Genomic DNA, 22,980 nt, shown 5'->3' with positions numbered 1-22,980 from the left:
AAGGAAAGTGCGTCCATAAAATACGCTTGGATGTAGTTTGGCGGACGGAATGTGCGAAAACGAGTGTGGTCTCGCGCGACCTCGAAGGATCCAGCTTCGCGATGTGGACCACCCTGAGAGATTGCGACACGAGTGTACGCCGAGAAAAACGAACGATACGTAAACGAACATCGAGCTCGTACATATATTTAGTCACAAAAGGCGATGCACACGAGATATATGATTTACGTGACTCGCCTAAATCACGTCGCTTAAAATATATCGATAAACCGCTTTGATAAACCGCTAGAGATACTCAGTGGTAGTAAATTAATGCCGAATGACATTACCGTGTAACGTTCACGATATAACTATTTCGACTTAAAAACATCCGCGAAATTTGACGTGTTAAACGCAGATTTGAAGATAAGGGATTCTTGAATGGTCGATAATGAAAATGTTTCTTTTATTCATTCGCTCATGTTCTCGAACGTGAGTGTTATTAGTGCTTAAAGCGTAGAAGACACATGTTTCATTCCCGAAGGGAGAAGCCACTCCTTCGCACATATCGTATGCACGTAATGTATGCGCTGTAATTTTGCAAATTGCTTTCCTTTTCTTTGGTGTGTAATTTTGAAATCAACCTGGACTTTCTCTTTATTAGAGCATGAATTTATGAATCTACATGGACAAACAGCGACATTATCGATTATTTGCATTTTACGAGATACTCGTAGATACGAATTAAATAAATGAAACTCGGCGAAAGGATTTAAATCTTTTTGCTTTTTTGAATATCGTTAATGAAGAAAATTTAATGCCCTTTGGCTGTTAAATAATTTATATGATACATCGTATCAACATCGTATATACTCTAAGCGCGATTTTGAAAGACACATTTTCAACGAGGTGTGAGTAAACAAAGAAAGGTATTTAATGAGTTTCCAAAAACGGCGAGAAAGGTTGAAATTCACTCGACCGTTCCTAGCGTGTCACAAGTTATATTTGCTCATCCGAGTTTGTTTGAGGAATAGATTTGCTCGCACAACTTTTTCGCCAAATACTGTCTAACGAAGATTAGGATTCTGAAATGGGAACGTAAGAATCTTTTAAAGAAAATTCATTAAAACGCTGACTAATATTTATTGAAATAAGTTCCTCGCAGTGTTTTAAAATAATTATTAGTATTATTAAATTGACGATCAATTTTATTTATGATATTTTTATTATTTCAATTTCTGTTTATGATTGCACTTAAATCTGATATTTGGTGCAGAATTCATAACTGGAAGATATATACTAAAAAATTTATATATAAATATTATTAGACACAAAATTGTATCGACCGTATTTAGTGCTTCTTTATTTAATTGAAAATTTGTTAACTTCTAATAAAATTAGAACTAAATGTTAAAATATTAATTTCTTTATATTACATCCATTTTATATGAATCCTCATAAAGATTTTACGAATAGAATTATAATAAGAAAGCAAATGATGCAGTCTCATTATAGCTTGTTTAGACGAGTAGATGAGTTTCTCCTAAGAGGCTTACACAAAATGAAGATACAGAAAGGAACTTCTCATTGATATTCAACGGTTGCCAAAGCATCATTGGCGACGTGAAAAAAATAACACGACGGTCTTTCGTTACCCACGCGCGCCCTGCGCCTCTTGCAGTTGCAAAGCCTCTGTGACTCAACCGGAAGTCGGCTGGGCACCCCTCTTCCTTCATGCCACTTCTTCTCTTCTCCCTTCATCACATGGGCACCCAAAGCCGCATTACGCATAATGGGCGTACGCTTTCCTAATACGCTTGCGCATCCGCGGGACACCATCGACTCGTGAGACGATACGGTGGTCTAAGCGACAGAGATATCGCCTTGACACTTGACACGTGCCACTGATGATCCGATCGGCTGTAAATCAGAAAGCGAAACCTTTGACTCGCCGCGTTAATTTATCGTCGCCGATTATTCTGCCGATATAGGCACCGCAGAGGTGACCGTTCACGGACTCGCGGACTCGAACGGATTTATCGTGGGATCCTGGTCGCGAGCTACAATGCGCCGTTTATAGAGGCATGCTTCCGAGCAAATCGTGATCGTGCTTCGGAGCCACGCTTTGGCCACGCTGCCGCCGTATTGCGTGGCAAGTAACTCAAAAATGCCTGGCTCTATGACACGAACGAGCAGATAAGGTACAGATATACACGCTCGGCGTGTAACGAGGCGATAATCGAGACATTCACGAGTATCACGAGTTCGAAAAGAGGTTTATCATTTCTTAACCCTTCTGTCAATGCATAATTTTTTCCTACCTTTTTATTACCGTGCAGTATTTCATAAGATTCCCGTTTAGGGATTATCTATATCAGAATCACAAAATAAGACTACATATGTACACTTTTTAAAAAAAGATTATGATCTGAAAATGGAAGGAGGGGGTATAATTTTTTATGCGTTAAATGTAAGTAGTTAATAAAATAAAATTTCTAGAACATAATTTGTATTGACAATTCTTATTAGTATAATTTTATAAATATAAAATTTTAATTAATGACCGGAAGTTTTATGACTTCAAAAAGAGTACATATACTTTTAAAAAAATACGGTTGGTATTTTTTCCGCTAAAAAATGAGATAAAGTCTGTTCTTTGTTGTTCGAAGGGTGGGATTTCTAAGATGTCATATAAAAATATAAAAATTTATTGTTTAAAATTCGAGATATTTATAGGTACCCGAATACTCATACATTAGATAGAAAGGTTAAGAGACCAGTCCGATATTAAAATGGAACTGAGCCAAAGTCACAAGGTTTTCGCGAAAATACAGGTCACAATATGTTATAGTAGACGCGCGCGACGAGTCTCGAGCGTTAAGCAATCGCGAGAGAACGAAGGGCGGATGTCAGTACCAATAAGAGCCGAAGGAAGTCCGTCCTTCCTTTCGCCGCGGCACGTCGGCCGTAAAGCCGTCGTGTTTATGCACGACTCGAGCGAAGGACCGTATATATCTTTATTCGAGTCGGGGATACAACATATCTTATTTTACTCGACACCCGATGATCGATAACCGCGCCGATCAGTGCCATGTACCCTTCATCGCGAAACGAATATCGTTGCGCCGCATAATTCGCGGTCAGTGCGACCGCGAGGATTAAGATCGCAGGGTTTAAAAAATGAGAAAAACACGAATCGCTGCAGCAACGTACATTTAAAAAAAAAGGGATTTAACATCATGAGATGCTTATATAATCCGTATTAGTGTTGATATAATATAAACATCCCCCAACATGGTGTGGATTTAATACCATGCGTTCATACATATAATTTTCATTATGTTGGTGTTGACATATTATAAACACCAATATAGTGCAAATTTAACACCTTGGTTTGATATTAAATCTGCACCATGTTAGTGTTTGTATTATACCAACACGATGAGAATTATATTTAATATCATTATATTAAATGGACACCCATTTTTTTAGAGTACATCCAGCTAACGCTAAATACTCCTGAAATATTCGTAAACTGTTTTTAAAATTTCAAAATAATATTCCAAGAGTATTCCGGAATATATTTCATTTACCTTTGTCTTGGAACTCAATTTTGAGGACTCACTTCACAAGCGAAATGCTGCTCTCTTTATATTCTTTCTTGTATGAGTTATATTTGCGAGTTAATAAATCTCTGTCGCGGCCCTTTGTTAGAGATGTGTACTTTAACTCGTGGATGAGTGATTTTCGAATATATGTATACAAGAAGTGTAAACAAAATTGAAAATTAGGAAAATGAAGACGGAGAAAAATCAAGAAAATTAAAGATGTCAGAAAATTATGAAATAGTTAGGCTATTTTGCAAAATACTCTGAAAAATAAAAATTCTTGGCTTTAAAGAAGTTTAATATACGTACATCACACTTACGAAATTTATAGAATACTACTAACAATTAAATGTGCAAGCGATGTTAGCAACATTAATAAATAGTAATTTACATTGCTATGTTAAATTGATCTTTCAATAAAATATTAAGTTTCCAAATCAAGACGAAAATACAAAAAATTTCAAAATATTATTGAAAGTCAAGGAAAATCACGAAATTTTGTCTAGAAATCAGGAAAAATATATGAAATTTAGGATGAGGAATTTGTGACAACCCTGAATGTTTCATTAATATTTGAACATTTTCTGTAAAAATTCTTTTGCTGTTCCGGAATATTCGGCACGTTGGGAATAACAAATCGATTTTCATGAATGATTAGCGTTAGTTAGGTAACACTCGGAGAATTTTGATGATTAAAATAACTTTATGCCTGAATGGATGTACGTTTATAAACTCTAGTCATTCTTAACTTTCGGTTCTCACGTTTCGACTTCCGACTCGAATTTTTAATATTGCGAACGCTTAACTTATAATCTTGAATCTTTAGTTCTCGACTTACACTCGATATCGTCGCTGAACGTGAGTGGCATGAGTAACGATAGAAAACGTAAATAGCGGATGACATAATATAAGACAAAGAGATTGTCTCCGTCTCTTTTTCATACGCGATATGGATAACTTTCATTAGTTACTATATAATACTTGACGTCGACAAAACTGTCTCATGAAGCACGCCACGATCTGCCAGCATGAACTATCTATTACACGCGGAACTTGTTATCTAGTAACGCAAAATAAACGGGACATTCTACACGATATATCGGCGCACCGAGGTATTGTTGAAGACGCTTGACCGTAGCATTCACATTTAGATATTCGAAAGGAAGCTTGATAGTAAGGTATCGCCATGTTTCCTTAATTCTATATACGGATTCACTCATCGCGCGAGATACTTTGATCGACGATGGACCAGGCAACGCCTCGGACGATGCTCTAAAGTCACGTCGGAGAGACGGGGAACGACATAATGCAACGGACATGTATCTGGCTCGGTGACGGGGAACATAGTCGCCTTATGTAGTTCCGGGTGACCGAGTTTCCTGCACGACGAGAACTCCTCGTCCGTGCACGTGCTCAAGTCCGAGTCTGATCTCCCAACCATTCGTAGCTAATAAAAGTCATTTTCTGTCTAACCATCCAATTAATCTAAGAACGTTCAAGCATGTTCGTTCTTAAAAAAAAATAACATGATGATAATATCTAGTCTGCACAGAAAAAAAATTTGCAGATTTTAAATAAATACTCCATAGTACCAACGAAATATTTACTAAATGTAAACATATATTTATTCGATTTAAACATAACTGTTTTATTTTGAATAAATATTTATTTACTATAAATAAATATTTCGTTAGTACTATTGAAGTAAATATTTATTTAAAATCTGCAAATTTTTTTTCAGTGTGTATATAATCGATTAAGACTGTAATTTTATATATATATATTTATGATGCTTTGCGTCTCAATTATTTTTATAATATATAATTGTATGATAGAATTCTATTGCTTATAGAGTTAATTCTTGAAATCCCGAGATTTAGAAAATAAAGTTATGGAAATGAGTTTTTTATCAATTCTTTTTAATCCATTTAGTTTTGAGAGACTATAAAATTGATTTGGGATGTTGTGTATGTGACCTCACTCCATGTGGGAGCGGCAGACTTATAATTGGCGAATTTCAAGTTCAATCTTTCATCCCACATACTGATTTTAAATTCGTAATGCGGCTGCGTAAGCGGCTTCCAAGTTGGAGGTTATATATATGACTGACAGCCACATTAATAAATGGAACGTCTATTGTTGCGAATGTTCATGAACAGGAAACCAGACCGAATCTTTAGAATAGGCCAAGACTCACCCAGGGTTGTGGAGTCAATGTTAATCGATTTTATTTCTATGACGTACATATTTATAGTTCCGATATATATGTTTTTGGTAACGCGGAGCACACCGGTGATAAATTCCGCGCCACACACGTGGACCCCGCCGTTTAAAACCCCGTTCTTTTCGTGTCCCCGGTACCAACCCTATTGTTGTTACCGAGTCGAGTCACGAGCCCGCGCTCGCGAATTCTCATTACCATTTGTATCTGCGAGGTACTATCGCTTCACAAGGGCCCAACCTAGTTCCTATTTCCCATTGTACCCGTTTTATATCTATGTATATAGGTGTCTACGGGATCGTGTCGCGACCCTGCGAGTTTTCCTTTAGATTCACTCATCGATCGACCGCTCCATTCTGGGAGAGAAACGACATGTGCAGAAGATACTGAGACACTTGGGTTTAATTCAAGCATCTTTAACTCTAGAATGCTATCGATACATAAATTTTATGTACAAGTAAGCGAAATCATTGAGCGCTACACGTGGAAAAAACTTTGCTGAAATATCTAAAAATTTAATTAGATACAGATCTGAAAATAAATTTGTTGCACTATCAAAATAATTATGCAGGACGCTCAAACTGATTACTATACAATGTCAAAAATTTTTGCAGTATATTCATTGCACATGTTTGAGTTTTCTACATAATTACTTTGATAACAAAATTATGTTCAGTTATGTATCTGCCTAAATTTTTTATACTTTAGTAAAATCGTTTTTTCCGTGTATACCCTGAGTTATTAAGAGGTCCAATCTGTCATGTTAAAAATTGAGATAAACGAAGATAAGTTTTTAAAAATTCTGTCCGTTATTAATTTATACTTCCTGATGATCAGAATTATAACAGAGAGTGATAAATAATTTCAATTTTCGAACAGTTTTGTGTTATTGTATATTTTAAGTTGTTATGAGACACGCAATTGGACTACATGTTCCATATCATTTCAAGACTGATTTTAATAGTGTATACTTATTCTTTCTTTCTTTTTAAGTTAATTAGATTATTTGTGTTTCTATATATAAAAGTCTAGATTATTTTATCATTAAAAGTGAAAAATGTATGAAAAACTTGTATTACACTAATAGCCTATTTTCTTAAAAATTTACATACTGATAGTGATACTATATATGTCATTCAATAACGATAGCATTTTATGGTTAAGTGGAGTACGAATTTCTATATTTGAATATTTCAAATATTGCAACTTCGTTGATATCAAAGATGTTACTACTATAATCTAAGAGTCGCATTCTTAATATCGCATTCTTTCATAGATTTCTTCAGCTATAAAATTTGTCGTTTCTCCAATTTAGTTGCAGTCGACACGCTCCACTTCGATAACTTTGATGGATAATAAAAATAAGTCACGTACACGAAGAGACGGAGTGAAAATCGCAGAGGAGTTTTCCGAGAAAAAAAAATACTTGCCTACTCCTACTTGCATATCCTATCTTGCATATCGGTGAAATTCAATTGCTCCGGTATCTTTGGTACGATAATATATAATCGGATAACGATCGCTGTACGTTACTATGTTCGTTTGTATCCTAAAACGGGAGATCTAACGGATCGGAACAGGAGGCGGTAATAGATAACGGCCGACGGTGAGTGCAGATGCGCTCACTCTATCATCTACCGTATGGCTGTATTCGCGCATGAATTGCTAAGGGATAATGAATACGGAAAAGAGACGGCAATAAATAATGTGCGGCTAGTAATAGATAACAGCTAATGATAAGCATAGACTCGGATTAACGTATATAATTAACATACATGTTAAGTTGAACGAAGAGAATAGGAATGGAAGCGCCTTCTTGCAGGGAAGATTACATAATTTGTCAAGGCAAATAAGGGTTCTTGTTAGGATCTTTGCAAAATGACGGGTGCGAGAGATATAAGTGATAGGGACAATAATTAATGGTAGCTAATAATGAGAAAGACTCAGATTAACGCGCGTGATCAACCTCCACGTTGAAGTTGATCAAAGCGAATGGAAATGTGGAAAGTCTCCTTCGCAGAAGAAATTTTAAACAATTTGCCTAATCTAAAGACAAACAAGGGACCGAAACGATCGATAGATTCGTTTCTAGAGAAAGTTAGAATTCATCAAATATTTATCAGGAAATTTCGCGAGGTCTCCTCTCGATGAAATCGATATTGGAAAGTTTTATTACCCGGAAAAGTGGAACGAATGTCCTTGATCTGTGCACTTTAGTACCTACGGCAACAATCGAAACTAAAGCGATTTTATAGTCACGCATGAGTCGACCTATCGTGAGAGTATTGCGACTGTTTCTCGCATGACCCACTACGTCGTACAAATCGACGATTCCTGACGTGCGGCTTTCAAAGTGCTTCCCTTTTTCTTTCTGAAAATCACAAGATACGACGAGAATCAAAATCAAAATCTCGCGGGGAAGATGAATCAGCCGTTCCGACCTAAACCGATTTCATTGTCTTTCCAGTCGCCAATCTTGCGATCTTGCTATTAAAACGGGTCGTCCTTGAGCGTTGCGCGCTACTGATAAATGATTTACTGCACGATCACTGCCGTAGTAAATTTGCTTCTTCAAACAGGCTTCTTCGACCGACCAAACCGGCTCACTGATCGTCATTCGATACATGGACGAATCACCGTTGTGTCTGGTACACTTACGGGCGATTACTACAATCACGTTGTCGATCGATCGTGTCGAATAGCTGCTTTCGCGAAGTTGCATACAGATTTTCAACTACCGATGTGACTCGGACTTTATAAACTTCACTGTAAAATTCAATTTTCGTTAACATATAATAAATAATATAATTATACAATAATAATAATATAATAAAACAATAAGTGGAAAATGGACCAACAAATAAGGAACAAATAAAACAGAAAGAATCTTATATTCGGTCAAAGCGGATCTTGATGCATAATATTCCTATGTAAGTTTTTAAATACATTTTCAGTTCTATAGTCTGTGTTAATTCGGTTTATCAGACTTAAAATACAAACATAAACTGAAGCCGAAAATAGTATCTCTTATATTGATCAATTTAATAATGATGCTAATAAGCATTTTAAAATATTACAACGAATTTATTGGAAAAAAAGTAAGAAAAGATAAGGTATGATATACCTATAATAATTTTCAATGTGCATTAGAGGTTGAATAAGTATATTCGTAAATATAGCGAGCTATTCTTTTTGTTACAACTTATCACTTCATCGAGCCACTTGAAAGTCATTGAGAGATATTTACAGCTTATGCCGAGGGATATTCATGCGTGCGTGCGAATTATCACTGACGCGACGGCTAATTTCGTAATCTTCAAATTTCAGATGTGGATCATATAACGGGTGACAATTTCTTTGACGTGCTTGATAACGGAGTAATTGTGTGTCGACTGGCAAGAGTTATCCAGGAAAAGGCGAGATCTGCGGTTGAGGCTGGACGGGCGAAGGGAGTAAGTTATTAGAAATCATCCTGTATCTCAATTTAGAGTTTTATATTTTTCATTAATATGATGTGGCGAACAACAATTTCTCTTCTGGAATTATCATATTATATACAATGACATTTAATTATTAAAATACGCCATGTATTATCACTGAAAAAAGTCAGGTAATATTAATCACATTTGTAGTAAATGGTTATATTACTATATTTTCTTAGTTCATATAATTTATTTATACAAACTATACGTTCTTATTACAACTTTATAATACATAATTAAGGCGTTATTTTTCCTCAAATTTCTAATTGCTGATACGACTTTTTTCTCTGTGTATATTAACTAAACATTGGATTGAAATTATTTCATCAAGCTTTATGTAGTAATTATCATCTAGACTTGATTATTACTATGAGACTTTTTCAGCGCACCAAAATGAATTTTGTAATTGAGAATATTTTTGTTTTGACATAACAATGATGAAAGTTTGGAGAAAGGAAAGTTTTGCTCGCAGAAACATAGAGAAATGTTGTTGTAGCCGGCACCAGTGATACGTGGTCGCTGCTGGGAGAATGCAGCCCGTCGCAGCTTCTTTTCTCGCGACAACATGGAGAACTTCATACAATTTTGTCGGCGGCTGGGCGTCCACGAGAATCTTCTCTTCGAAAGCGACGATCTCGGTAAGGACTGGCGCAATTAATTTTAATGCATGCGAATTAAGCAGGGACGGGCTACGCATTCGCTCTATCGGACGACTTTCAACGAGATGGAATTTAAGTGCGCACTCGATTAAGTTGATGAGCGGCGATTAGCGGAAACACTGTAATTGACTCGCACAATCTCGTGGCGGACACGCGTGTAGGAACACTAGGAACGTGTGCCGTATAAATTATGATCCGGCATAAAACGAAGTATGCAAATCGGTTTGATTGTGACGGGAAGCGAGAGTGATTGCCGCGTGGATCGCTCGCGACTCCGAGGAAAGTGGAGCGAATCTGCAGCTCTTCGAAGATTGGCGGAACTTTCCCCGCTTAATCAAGTTTAATTACTATCTAAATAACCAATGAAATAAACAATGCGGTTACATAAATTATGTAACGATATAATCGACCATGACGAAAGCCTTGAGAAAAACGTCTTATTGTGCGTATCGTGAATAGCATTGACCTGAATAAAATCGAGTTCGCCGCGATAATGTATAAATAATAAATGTATCCCAATCCGTAAAATGACACATTTTGTCATTTTGTACATATAATGCACGTACATAATGTGATCAAAAGTTCGTACAACAGAGTCTGATCACGAGCGATTTTGTCAAAATCCTACGCGAAAGAAAGATATCTATGTATTATCTCACTCGTACTTATACTATTACACTCTATAACCTTAATTAAAGTTATATAGTGAGATAATATGATTTGATCGGAATCTTTTGATTTGTTCATTTTTAATCAGAAATTTTTCTCAATATACCTATATCTTTCTCTCTCGTAGGATTTTGACAAAATTATTCATGACTAGTCTCTGTTCTAGGATTTCTAGTGTGATCCATCTCTTTATAGTTTTGCATGGCCAACCACGGAATGTTGTGCTGTGTCTGCTGGAAGTCGCGAGACTGGCAGCTAGATATTCTCTGGAACCGCCTGGACTTGTACAACTCGAGAGGGAAATCGCAGCCGAACAAGAAAGGGATCTTCACTGTTTGTCCGACAGCGGTATATCACACAGCAGCCTCGTCTCTTGGCAGTTCCAGTCACCATCGCCGACCGCAACACCCAGGACACCGCCAGAGAAGATCAAACATAGCAGGTAAACAAGCCATAATTTTCAAGGTTCAATTCACACTTCACTTTTGTCGATAAATACAAATATATCGCTCCCTTTCTTAAAAAATGATAACTTAAAAAACGTGATTTTCTGAATATAACGTGAAAAGTTATCATCATGAATGATTTAATAAATGTTACTCTATTAGTCATCAAAAGTCAGTTAACTTAACTTTATAAAAAATTATCAAAATCATTATAATTAAAGAGAAAGATGATTTAAAAAAAAATCATCAAAATCGTCACTTAAAAAGAATTATTTCTAAGGGTTGTTAAATAAAAAGGACAAAATTACATTTGGTCATGTTAAGAATATATTTTTTTGTTGATGTTATTTGATTATAATAATTTTTTGTCAAGTTGAAGTATAGTTTTTCCTCTCTTCTGGGAAATTTAATTTAAATATATTTTTTTTTAATTATAATTTTTTTTAAGTAAGCGAATGTGTAGTTTTTTTACGTTGCAAACACTATCTCTATAGAATTTCAGAAATAAATGAACGCATTTATTGATAAAAGTGAAATATGAATACGGAGTATTTTGATAAACAAGAACGTGCATAGGCGTAGCTAGGATTTTGTTTAGGGGATTTTGTACTGGGAGAGGAGGGAGAGTAGTATAGACTGTTGAACCTATTTTGTTTTACATTATTATTTTTCATTAATTACTAGCTAGTAAATCACAAAATTACACATATTTAATTGACTAACTTACTTTATTTTTTTTAAATTATAAATTATGATTCTTTGAACTGGAAAAACTTATATTTATAGCACTAGTCGTCTTCTCAGAAAATCTTCTTTTAACTTTCACCTTCAATTCTTTTCTCTTTTCTAAAATTAATTTTTTATGAATATTCATTAATCCGTTTAAGCGGTTTTAATTATTTTTATTCTTTAAGATTTAAGGAGACTACGGTCTCCTCTACCCTCCTTAGCTACGCCCATGAGAGTGTGTCTCACGAATCATCGGGTTGCCTAATCTTGCAACCTATCTTGCACACAATATTCCTCAATGCATTACCTGCAACGTAACGGTCGATAAGCGATGATGTTGCGAGAAGAAACCGAAACTTAACCGTTACGGAATGTATAAGTTATTCGTTCGTATAATTTCTGTTTCACTTACGCGCATCGCATTCAAAACAGCGCCCAGAACTCTGATATATTCCGACTCGTTTACGACGATAGATTTCCCCATCGGGTTAACAGTCACTGACTGAATGGGCAATTCTGCGTGGTGTTATTACGAAGGAAACCTCGAGTCGCGCAACTCTGTAGGAGTGGTTGAATTTTATAGCATATGCAAAGTTTCTGGTGTGTGTGTCGGAACCATTGTGTTATTCTGTAGATAGTTGGGTGGTACCGTTCGCTTTATTGAATTGTTTAGATAATTGTTTTTATTCGGACAGTTCGATAAATCACGAATATATAAAGCCTAATCTACAATGTGTTCTTGTTTTCTGCTTCTTGTTTTTCTCTCTTTGCGATCGTTTCAAGATATTTACTGAATGAAATCTTGTACAATGTATCCCTAAGAATTTTTTATTTCCCAGGTATTTTTGTTAGAAATTCCAGATAAGATTAGAAAATTTTTAATCGAACTTTGAAATAAATTGGAATGCAAATAACGCGAATAAACTATATATTGAAAAGGATAAGTACAACCGTGTAAATGCTATACATAAATATAAAGAACGTCAATAATCGGTCAAAGTTAGATGTTATAATACATATTCCTAATTTTTAAATTCAATTATCTCAGATGTGACTGTGCACCACAATCGATTGTGATTAATGTTCGAACGTTTCGGCGCACAGTCACGTCTGAGATAATTAAATTAAAAAATTGGGAATATGTATTATATTCACATAACATCTAACTTTGACTGATTATTGGCATTCTTTATATTTATGCATATATTGAAAATTATAGTAAAAGACGAGGATTCCACGAGACTGTATTTATCATTTTCTATCTACAATTGATATCGCGAAATCTATAAGTGTAGGAAAGGCAGATTTTTCCAAGTACTAGCACACTCTAAGTTTTATCGATAATCATGTTTGTCAACTTTTATCTCGGACGATAGAAACTAAAGAAACAGAATAAGAAATAAAAAGACAAAAGATACGAAGTGGTAAAAAGCAAGAAATAAGCAAAGAGCACATAGATTAGGTTTAAGAAAGTTAATTTCTCTCGTTAACCCGTTCAACATGTAATAATATTTTGCGAAAGCGTAGGAGAGCTCGACGTAAATCTCAATGTAATTCTAGCTCGGCGTCTGAAGTCACAGCGGGTACACGATGGTTGGACCCGGTAACCGGTGCTGCGCATGAATCTGAAATGCGAAGGTCCGTTAGCGACAACGGGCCGACCGGAAGTGATGGGGTGCCCAGCGACACTACCGAAGATGACTGGTCGCGTGGTAGCGTCGAAGACCCTGACGAGGTGCCGTCACCGTCGAGCTCGCCATCACCGTCGTCGGCCGAACCACCGGAACACACTGGGCCGATAACAGAACTCGATCGCAAGGTATCAGAATGCCCCATTTTCACTTACAATGCAATATCCCAGTAATAGATTCTTCGATAAGTTTCGAATGCATTCTGCTCTGATACAAAAGTCCTCCATATTCAATGACATTGTCGAGAATATCTCTTTGAATTTCATTTAACAGTTTCCAACAAAATTTGAATTATCGAAGAAGCATTTTTTTTTACTGGGAACGAAACTCCGATTTTGAAAGATTAAGATAATAATATAGAGGAAGCTGCCTTCTTCCGTGTCGCACGAAGAAATGCATATGCGGAAGATTGAATAATTTATATCCTTCCTATTAATGTTAATGTAGCTTCACCGATGTATTCTACGCACGCGTTGTTTTAGTCGTTACCTTCGCATGTCGTTGAGAAAACCTTAGTCCTACGTGTTATTACAGACGTTGCGCTTGCATTATAATCATTATCGTACGAGAGGGAAGAAAGGTGTACGGACGATGGAAATCGGTGTTTTCTCGTATATGTTTTCCACGCATGCATCTGCACGCGCGTGTCGGATTCCTGAGTGCCTAACGGCGGAAGTTACGCGCCGCGGCGTATCTTCGGCCCTTTGCTCCTCGCTGCGACGACACATCGAGGCGATTTATCTCGCGTGACAGTCGATCATTCTTCGTTCGTCCGACAATAACGAAGGCGGGCGGTCCGATGCACAAAAAATGCCCGCCTGAATATATACCCGGTATCCTTTCGTTTTGAGCGTACCTCTCTCATCGATATCTCCAGCATCGCGTGCTTCTGTCTACAGGTGCGAAGAGCCACCGAGGCCGTCCAGAGACTCTGCCAGTGCCCGTCGAATAAGTGCTCCAAGCTGAAGGTGCGCAAAGTCGGCGAAGGCCGCTATCATATCGCGGGACGTAACGTTTTTATCAGAGTAAGTACAATACATCTATCTTCATAAAATTCATATTTCTCTTGCGAAGTTAAAACTACCAAAATCGATATTATATCGTTGCGTTGACAGAAAAGTGATATATCTCACAAATTAACAACTTTCCAGTAGAGCATTTTTTAAATTCTGAATTGGAACATTTTAATTAAAGATAGTGAATATTGCATAACTTCACTTTCGTTTCTATTATACCTTCAATTATAATTTAATTATACATGGAGATAAAAGTTTTTGGATACGATTCCAAAAAAGACTATAAATTATAGATAATTATAGTAATAGTAATCGTTTTTGCATAATAATAACTATTATTTGTAGTCATTTTTAGTGCCAACTATATTTGTTGATAATATTATTTGATAATACTATACATATTATTATTAACAATATAACAATAATAACCATAATAATTATGGTAACATATAAATATAATTACAAGAAACCGAAAAATTTTTCTCTCCATGTATAATTGAATTATAATTGAAGGTATAATAGGAAACGAAAGTGAAGTTATGCATATTCAATATCTTAATTAAAATGTTCCAATTCAGAATTTAAAAAATGCTCTACTGGAAAGTTGTTAATTTGTGAGGTATATTACTTTCTCTCAGTGTATTCGTTAAAGTTTAAAACTATATCATGAGTTTTCAAAATTTGAACATTACAACCTCAATATTTATTAGGACTTTTCTATCAACATGATATGTGTTAAATGTTATTATTATAAAAATTCTACACGGGAAGAACTGTTTTGCTAAAGTATCTAAAAATTTAGCTAGATACAGATTTGAAAATAATTTTTTGTTAGACTATTAAAATAATTATATAGAACTCAAGCTTATTGCTAGAATGTCCAAACTTTTTGCATTGTTCAGTACATTCAAGCATCCTACATTTTGATGGTTTGACAAAATATTTTCAGTCAAATTTTTAATTTAGTTAAATTTAAATACTTAATCATTCTTTCTGTATGAAGTTTCGAGTTGTTCTCATACAATATTTTGAGTTGTTCCTCAAAGTCATGTCCCACGCGATTCGAAAGCTCCTTTCTCCGAAACTTGAGATCTCTCCCTTTTTCTCTTATTCCCATCATGTCGCGGTGACCATGCCAGCCACTAATGACCGCGCCGCTGACGTGTTCGCAGCTTCTCAAGGGGAGACACATGATGGTGAGAGTGGGCGGCGGATGGGACACTCTGGAGCATTTTCTGGCGAGGCACGATCCCTGTCAGGTGAGGGTCCTCAACCGCGAGGGCACGCCGCCACCCGCTCGTGGCACCAAGCACGACAGCTTCTTGCACATTCGCGCCAAGTATCGCAGCCCGCCGTCGGAGGCGAGCCTCTCACGTCGGTCGCTAGCCTGAGAAGCACGTAGTGCCTAATCATGCGCCCACGATCACGCGGCGTGGGCCCCTCGGGCCCCACGTGGCATAAAGCTGCACGCACGCTTGGCGCACGTGCGAATTGATATATCCCGGTACACAAGCGGTACCGCTATCACATCCCGCCGGGCACGTCGATAGGACGTCCCATCGGCCTGTTACGCATCAAGCGACACGGTGAAACGACGCGTGGCGGTTCAGGTTGCCGTAAGAACGGCAATACGCATCCATCGCATGATTTTTCACGCACGATACATTCCTTCTTTTCCAACTACGTTCGATGAGTTGGCGATTTTGAGGGAAGAGAGAGAGAGAGGCACCGCAAGAGTCGCCTTTAAGCGCCTTGCGATCATTTATGCACATTCCCGATATTCATACGCTATTTACGAGTTCTCTCTACGGCGAGAAATCATCGGTACACGCACCGCCTATACGCCGGTTCGCAAAGAGATACCTCTCACCACTCTCGTACCTAATCTCGTACATCCCGAATTGCGCGTACAATTTCTTATGTGTAACCATGTAATATGTTGATCACGGTATAGAGAAGCACAGGGATCGCTATTTTTACTAAGTCCGTATGTCAGGTGGTTGAAGAGCATGCAAGTGTCAAAGAGCATCCTCGCAGACGCACCACACGTCGCGATTTTTAAGACTATAATCTACAGTGTGCTCTTTGCTTCCTGTTTCTTGTTTTTTCTTTTACCACTTTTTACCTTTTATCCTGTTTCTTTCTTTTCTGTCGCTCGAGACAAAAGTTGACAAACTTCGGAAGAGGTAAGAAACACGTGACAAGAAACACGATTGTCGATAAAAGTGGCGAAGAAGGAAGAAGGCAAGAAGTAAAAACAAGAAACAGGAAGTAAATAGCACATCGTAGATTAGCGTTTAAGGAGAACGAATAGTCAGAGTTCTGTATCTAAAGCCGTAATCACACTATGGTCTGTTGCGATTCTTGATTGATGGTTCTATTTTAGCCAATCACGATGCAGCTAGTCCGTACACACTAAAATAGAACTGTTAAACCATACGGCAACCATAACTGATAATCTGTAGTGCGATTACGGCTTAAGAATCGGCATCTGCGATTCAGAAGACTTTGACTATTTGAATTTTTATGCATTATCGCATCAGGAATCAATCAACTATGTGCTTTCATCTCGAATTTTCAAGGCACTAATTTTTGCAGCGTCTATCTGGAAGTTCTTCGACCAGCAAGTGCGCTGCACTCGGTAATGGTAGCATTAAGACCGCAATGACCAAACTTTATTTTCGAAATCGTGTAATCACGATAATAATTATACTAATAATGCAAATAATAATAAGAACTTTTTTGAATAAACTTAAGCTCAAGTGTACTGCGCTTCATGAGCTTCTACGTGCAATAAAAAGAATAAAAGTGCAATTAAAATCTCAGGTAGAGAATCGTCCGTGTCATGCCTTAGAAAAGATCAATTAATCTTTTTTTTTCTTTTAAGGAAGTTTCTTTTGCAATGCTAATATATACCGTTTTCTTTTGACGTAACAATCACAGCGGCTTTAACAAAAATTTCATAGTCGAACTAGATAATACCATTACATTTTATTATTGATGTTGTAATGTAGTTTTTAATATTCAACTCTATTTCACTCTCAACTGCGTTTTGGTCATTGCTATATATCCTATAAACTAATATATTCTTACAGTGCACTGCCATTTTACGGCGAGCACGCGATCAGGCACTTATATATTATAATAATCAACAGGGTCGGCTTAATTTTCTGTGTATAATTTTCTCACACATCTGAATTGCAGGAATCGCCTATAACGTATAATTTGCCGAGCAGGCTCGATAATTGAATTTTTCTTTGCGTATAAACTGTATTACTAATATTTACGTAATGATATATCATTGAAGATTGATATATTTATATTTAACAAGAGTGCTTCTTAAAGTATACGTTAGCAATTTTTCGTAATTTTATTTCAGTTGTGATGTCTTGTGATTTTTTCATTTCCGACCCTTAAATTCAGATACACATTAGCATTCGATTAATATCTAATACAACTTGTATCGCCTAATATGTAAAATGCTTCATGATAATTGCCACGATGTACACATCTACACACATATGTTTTGTACTTTTATATGAATATCTACGGTAAGTTAAGGGAAATAATATGGTCGGCATATTACCGAGATAATTAAACCATACAATTATTCCGCTTACAGAAGTGCAAGAGCACAGTGTGCAAAGGAATACCAAAGCAAAGAAACACGCGACGAGTAATGTCGGCTCGTTGAAGCTAATTAAACCATCATCCGTGATCCGTTTATCATGCATGTCAGTTGCGTCGGAAGACTGTGGTTGTGTTTTCACGAAAATTGATGTCTTTTACGAAAATAATCCGTTCACGGCGTTCCATCATCCTTTGCGAAATAGAATCAGTGTTAAATTGCGATTTGCACTGTAATGCAATAAGCTTAAGTTTAGCGAGCTATTACTGGATACAGGGCCTTATGTTACTGCAGATACGATTACTTTGCGAAGAGAGTTATTTTTTAACTTAAAACCGCCCTGCCTAATTAAAATAATTTTCGCCATATTATGTAATTGTATTGTAAATAATACGTCGCTCTGACATATCAACAGATAAGTGATTTAAGTTAATCGTACCTGCTTTATACCACGGATTTTGCGTATAAACTGTATGATCCATATATCTAATAAGTTATTTATATATATATATAACTTGTCAAGCGCCTTTTTATTATTATAGATTACGTTATTGATATTGCGTTAACATGCGATGCGTAAAGCAGAAGAAACTATGTTTTGATGATATTAAACTGTTATAAATTTATTTGGGTTATCATTTATAGTAGAATACTGAAGCAGAATAATATTGATAAACGTGTATTTTAAAACAAATTATTGTCTATATATTGTTTCGTCGTAATCATTCGGCTATTAATAAAATATTACGATAGAATTGTATTGCATATATGTATGTTTAGTCTTTGTTCATAATAACTGCACAGGCTTTCGCAAATTTTAAGATTTTGTCTAATATGCGGGATATATTGTACGCAACATTTATCTTAATCTATTCAACTAAGTTCAAAACTATTATGTCGGTTGTTATATTTTGTTGAACAATAAAATATCTGACAGTAAAATATTTTTGAAAATTTTATGATTAACACATCTCACTACATATGTTTTTTATCCTGCAAATGCGATTATCATCCACTCAACTACTACAATTCCTACGATTTTTGGAATCGTAGTATTTAGGAAATTTTTGTTTCCCAAATACTACGATTCCGGAAAACGAAAATAGTTTCGCTTGATATTATACGCAACATAAAATATTCATTAGATATTAAGAGTATGTTGTTTTCCTCGCCAGTTATCCGTAACTATTCTTTTTTTGTTTTTATTTCGATCTTGCTAAGGTCTTATTACGACAATATTATTTACAATAGCGACATAGCTATTGTAAAATTATTTTTAATTGATAATTATATAGGAAAGGGATATTCTATTTTAATTTGTATACTAAACATATATTTCGTATAAAATCAAATTCATTACAAATTAATTTAAAAATATATGTTTGATTAAACATTAGTCTTTGTTAGAGTATTATTTCTAGATAATACGAAACATATGCGACTTAAGAGTATATTCCTAAAAAAAATTTTTGGTATATATTTAATATATACGAAATATTTATAAAAATGTGCTATAATAAAATAAAATAATATAATGTCAGGTATACATATACATAATTAAAAAATAATACTATTATTGGATATTGCAGTTAAAATGCATGGTCATATTCAAATGGTATAAAAAGATGTCGTCATGATGAGATACGTTTTACTTTTTTTTGCTTTTGCCTAATGTTAGCGTATGATGTTGGGGTTGCTGCGCAAACTGCGCTTTTCGTCTGTTGAATTCCAATATATCATCCTCAAGTTTCTTACGACTGTCCTCTAATTTCTTCTTTTCCTCAGTATGATCTTTCTTTAGCTTATCGAATTTACTATGTAGCTATATGTATAAAAAAATCAATAAACATTAGTATTAATTAATAGCTGTAATAATAAACAGTTGGACTTATACACATATACTTAAAACAAGGTTACCTCTTTTTCTGCTTCTTTCAATTCAGCTTCTTTTTCTTTTACTCGAGCGACAAACATTTGGCGCATCTCGTCTTCTTTTTGTTGCAATTCTTGCAAATGAATGGATCTCTTCGCTTCGCACGTCTGTTGAAAACTTACAGGTTTGTTATCGCTATCAACGTCACTAAAGCCCATCTGAAAATTCACGATAAGAAGTTTTAAGAAAAAGATAACTTTTTGTTTTTTCTGACAAAAACAACGAAACATACTTGTTCTAATCTCTTTTTCCGGTAGAGTTCATAATGGCGACAATGCGTTTTTTCGCGCATATCTTCCATATTAGTACTTATCAGCATTTCACGTAGTTTTACGAAGTCACAATGAGATTCATTTTCGACTATAACATAAAGGATATTTAATGTTTCAGCTCATTTCTTCAAATATAAATGTAACAAATAAAATTCATAAGCCTTACCTTGAACTGTACCCCATGGATATTGACGAGAACGCATCATTTTATTGCCGACGCGAACGAAATCGGTACTGCCGACAACAGCAAAAGGTACATGAGTGTTCATAGTGACGTTTATATCTGCTACGGTTTCATCATCGGTTGGAAACTGATAAATATGTATTCCATTGTTTTGCAACTCGGATATTATTTTACTCTGAAATACAAATATTATAATAAGATTATAATATTCAATATATAACACAAATATGTAGACAAAAATAATTTCAGTGGAAATGCCACAAACCTTAAATTTCTGTAGCTCAGTCTTTGATATGGTATCTGCTTTAGCGATAATTGGAATGATGTTAACTTTGGTATCCAGTTTCTTCATACATACTAGATCAATAGATTTCAAGCTAAAAATATAAGGATGTATGTAAAAATTAAAGAAACTTTCATAATTCACTAATACAGAGCTTCGCGGCCATAAATATAAAGCCCTCAATTTATTTTCTCAAAAAAGTATTGGCAATAATAAAAGTCAAAGGAGGGCTAATAAAATATTAATAGTGTTATAAAAATATTACTTTTCAATAAAACGGTCTTTTAATTTTTTTCATTTAGATATAGAACGTTCACAACAATTTTTAGAGGTACTTTATACTTTATGGCCAAGGCTGTATGTAATTAGTTTAACGATACACACAAAAATTATGATACACACTTACCCATGGCCAGTAGGACATATAAAATATAGGCAAATATGGATGCGACTGTCATGATAGGTTGCCAGATTACGTTTGATTTTTAACTCTTCCTGTAAATAAGCTTCAAACTGTGAATCTATATAATCGACGACTGCTTTGAAGCTGTCTTCTTTATTGATTTGATCACCATAACCGACTGTATCAACGATCGTCAGTTTCAATCTGACATTGCTCTCTTGCAATTCGTAAGTATGTGCCTTAAGTTTTACGGATGGTAGATTATGAGGGCTAGGACTAGATTCAAAGCTTGTGTTAAAAAGGGAATCCATGAGTGTAGATTTCCCGAGTCCAGTTTCACCTATTCAAATAAATTAAAACTAGTATATTTGTTACAAATTATTTAACTCAACACCTAATGTAATAGAACTCATTAAGATGAGGTTAACACTTCGTACCAATGCAGAGAATGTTGAATAAAAATCCATTTTGCACTGATTTATTCACCAACTGAGTAGGTAGACTGTCAAATCCAACGTGACCAGACAATTTCAGCGTACGTAGCATACACTCGATCTAATCACAAAAATTACATGTCGGTATTATAATTCTCACAGAGAGAGAGAGAGAGAGAGAGAGAGAACCAAGAGAAGAAGCAATAGAAAGAAGAAAGGAAGGTATATCCATAAATGGATGAAATAGATGCATGAAGGAATGTTCAATTCAATGTACAGTTATGATGCCTGACAGCCAACACCCTTGGCTATGACAACATATGACTCATAGATTTGATTTAAATATCCAATCGTATTCGTACACATATAAAACGTAAAAAAAATGCTCCACAAGAAAAAGGAAGAGAAAGAAGAAAGAGGGAGTACTCGCGGCCAACGAGAAGGAATGTATTGATTATTTCGCGAGATAGCAAAGTACTTTAAACATTGCCCGGGCGGAAATTCGTCAAACGAGAATGCACGTCGACAGAGACACGAAATTGGAGGATGACGCGAGTTTCGGCCGTTCAACGAAACCGCGTCGGTCGCGTCGGGGAGCGGCATGCGACGAGCGAGGAAATATTATTGCAGTACCTTAGCGCGGTCAATATCCTCCGTCGCCATTTTTCTTACGATTCCGCTGCGAACGCCACGAGACGGGAACAAACACTTTTCGACGGCGACGGAAGCCGTAATCATCAGCCGTGATCCACGGCGAGCCTCAAATGGCTCAAATCGGAGTATGCATACGCCACTATGCGCCACCGGCTGACGCGAAATGCCGCCGGTAGGGCGCAGCACCGGTCTGTCCGACGACCAATCAAAGTCCGCCTTCAAGTTGAACCCGTAAATTGGTCGTTCGGCTTGCGCGTCGCGAATTCCGTCGCCGCGATAATTGGCGACGAGCAGTAATGCGAGATTAGTCTTTGATTAATTAGCAACGAATCTGGCTGAAGCGTGAAATTTAAAAGGAGAAACTTGAATTTTTGGAAAGATTATTCCAAAAACGTGACTGCCGATTCTCTCGCGCGACTCTCTTTTTATTTTTATGTAAATGCGTATTTATATTGATTGCGATGTTTAATATTATTCCAAATTCTTTTTTGAAAGATAAATATCTCAAATTGTACAGACGATTCGTTGATGATCGACGTCGTTCCTTTAGCGATACGCTTCTTAGGCCGGAATCAGACTACGCATTGAAGATCAAGATTGAAGATTGAAGAATGAAATTTGACCAATAAGGACAAAGAAATTTTAGCTCCTTTCGTTTCGATTGGCCAAATTTGAATTTTTCAATTTTC

General features: G+C 36.0%; 2 protein-coding genes across 4 annotated transcripts in view; one reads left to right on the top strand and one right to left on the bottom strand.

The window, feature by feature from the left end:
* Window positions 1-18,348, top strand: part of LOC108725367 (growth arrest-specific protein 2) — a 39,282-nt gene extending 20,934 nt beyond the window's left edge. For 2 of the 3 annotated variants that reach the window (XM_018452374.1, XM_018452365.1), the window contains exons 3-8: window positions 9,136-9,260; window positions 9,787-9,928; window positions 10,814-11,060; window positions 13,354-13,612; window positions 14,384-14,509; window positions 15,673-18,205. In XM_018452374.1, the coding sequence (XP_018307876.1) occupies window positions 9,136-9,260; window positions 9,787-9,928; window positions 10,814-11,060; window positions 13,354-13,612; window positions 14,384-14,509; window positions 15,673-15,891 (1,118 nt within the window). In that variant the 3' untranslated portion in view covers window positions 15,892-18,205. Of the gene's footprint in view, window positions 1-9,135; window positions 9,261-9,786; window positions 9,929-10,813; window positions 11,061-13,353; window positions 13,613-14,383; window positions 14,510-15,672 lie in introns of all 3 variants that reach the window. The other variant, XM_018452382.1, reaches the window with a different exon arrangement.
* Window positions 18,349-19,642: 1,294 nt separating this feature from the next.
* Septin2 (septin 2) lies at window positions 19,643-22,438 on the bottom strand. The gene is made up of 8 exons (XM_018452177.1): window positions 22,271-22,438; window positions 21,641-21,758; window positions 21,207-21,543; window positions 20,783-20,894; window positions 20,500-20,692; window positions 20,294-20,421; window positions 20,046-20,219; window positions 19,643-19,950 (listed from the first exon to the last, which is right to left on the bottom strand). The coding sequence occupies exons 1-8, from the start codon at window positions 22,373-22,375 to the stop codon at window positions 19,777-19,779; spliced, it is 1,341 nt and encodes a 446-aa protein (XP_018307679.1). The 5' UTR covers window positions 22,376-22,438; the 3' UTR covers window positions 19,643-19,776.
* Window positions 22,439-22,980: the final 542 nt, after the last annotated feature.

The sequence above is a fragment of the Mycetomoellerius zeteki genome, unplaced genomic scaffold (genome assembly GCF_001594055.1).
Source record: "Mycetomoellerius zeteki isolate Tzet28-1 unplaced genomic scaffold, Tzet1.0 scaffold108, whole genome shotgun sequence".
Taxonomy (NCBI): Eukaryota; Metazoa; Arthropoda; class Insecta; order Hymenoptera; family Formicidae; genus Mycetomoellerius; species Mycetomoellerius zeteki.
This window is presented reverse-complemented; position numbering and strand designations above follow the sequence as displayed.

Bases quoted from the DNA above. Each gene is read 5' to 3' on its own strand.
- Septin2 (XM_018452177.1), bottom strand. From the start codon at position 22,375: ATGATTACGGCTTCCGTCGCCGTCGAAAAGTGTTTGTTCCCGTCTCGT. The intron at 21,544-21,640 runs GTACGAAGTGTT...TTATTTGAATAG, and splicing joins ATTCAACATTCTCTGCATTG to GTGAAACTGGACTCGGGAAA. The intron at 19,951-20,045 runs GTAACCTTGTTT...TTATACATATAG, and splicing joins TGAAAGAAGCAGAAAAAGAG to CTACATAGTAAATTCGATAA.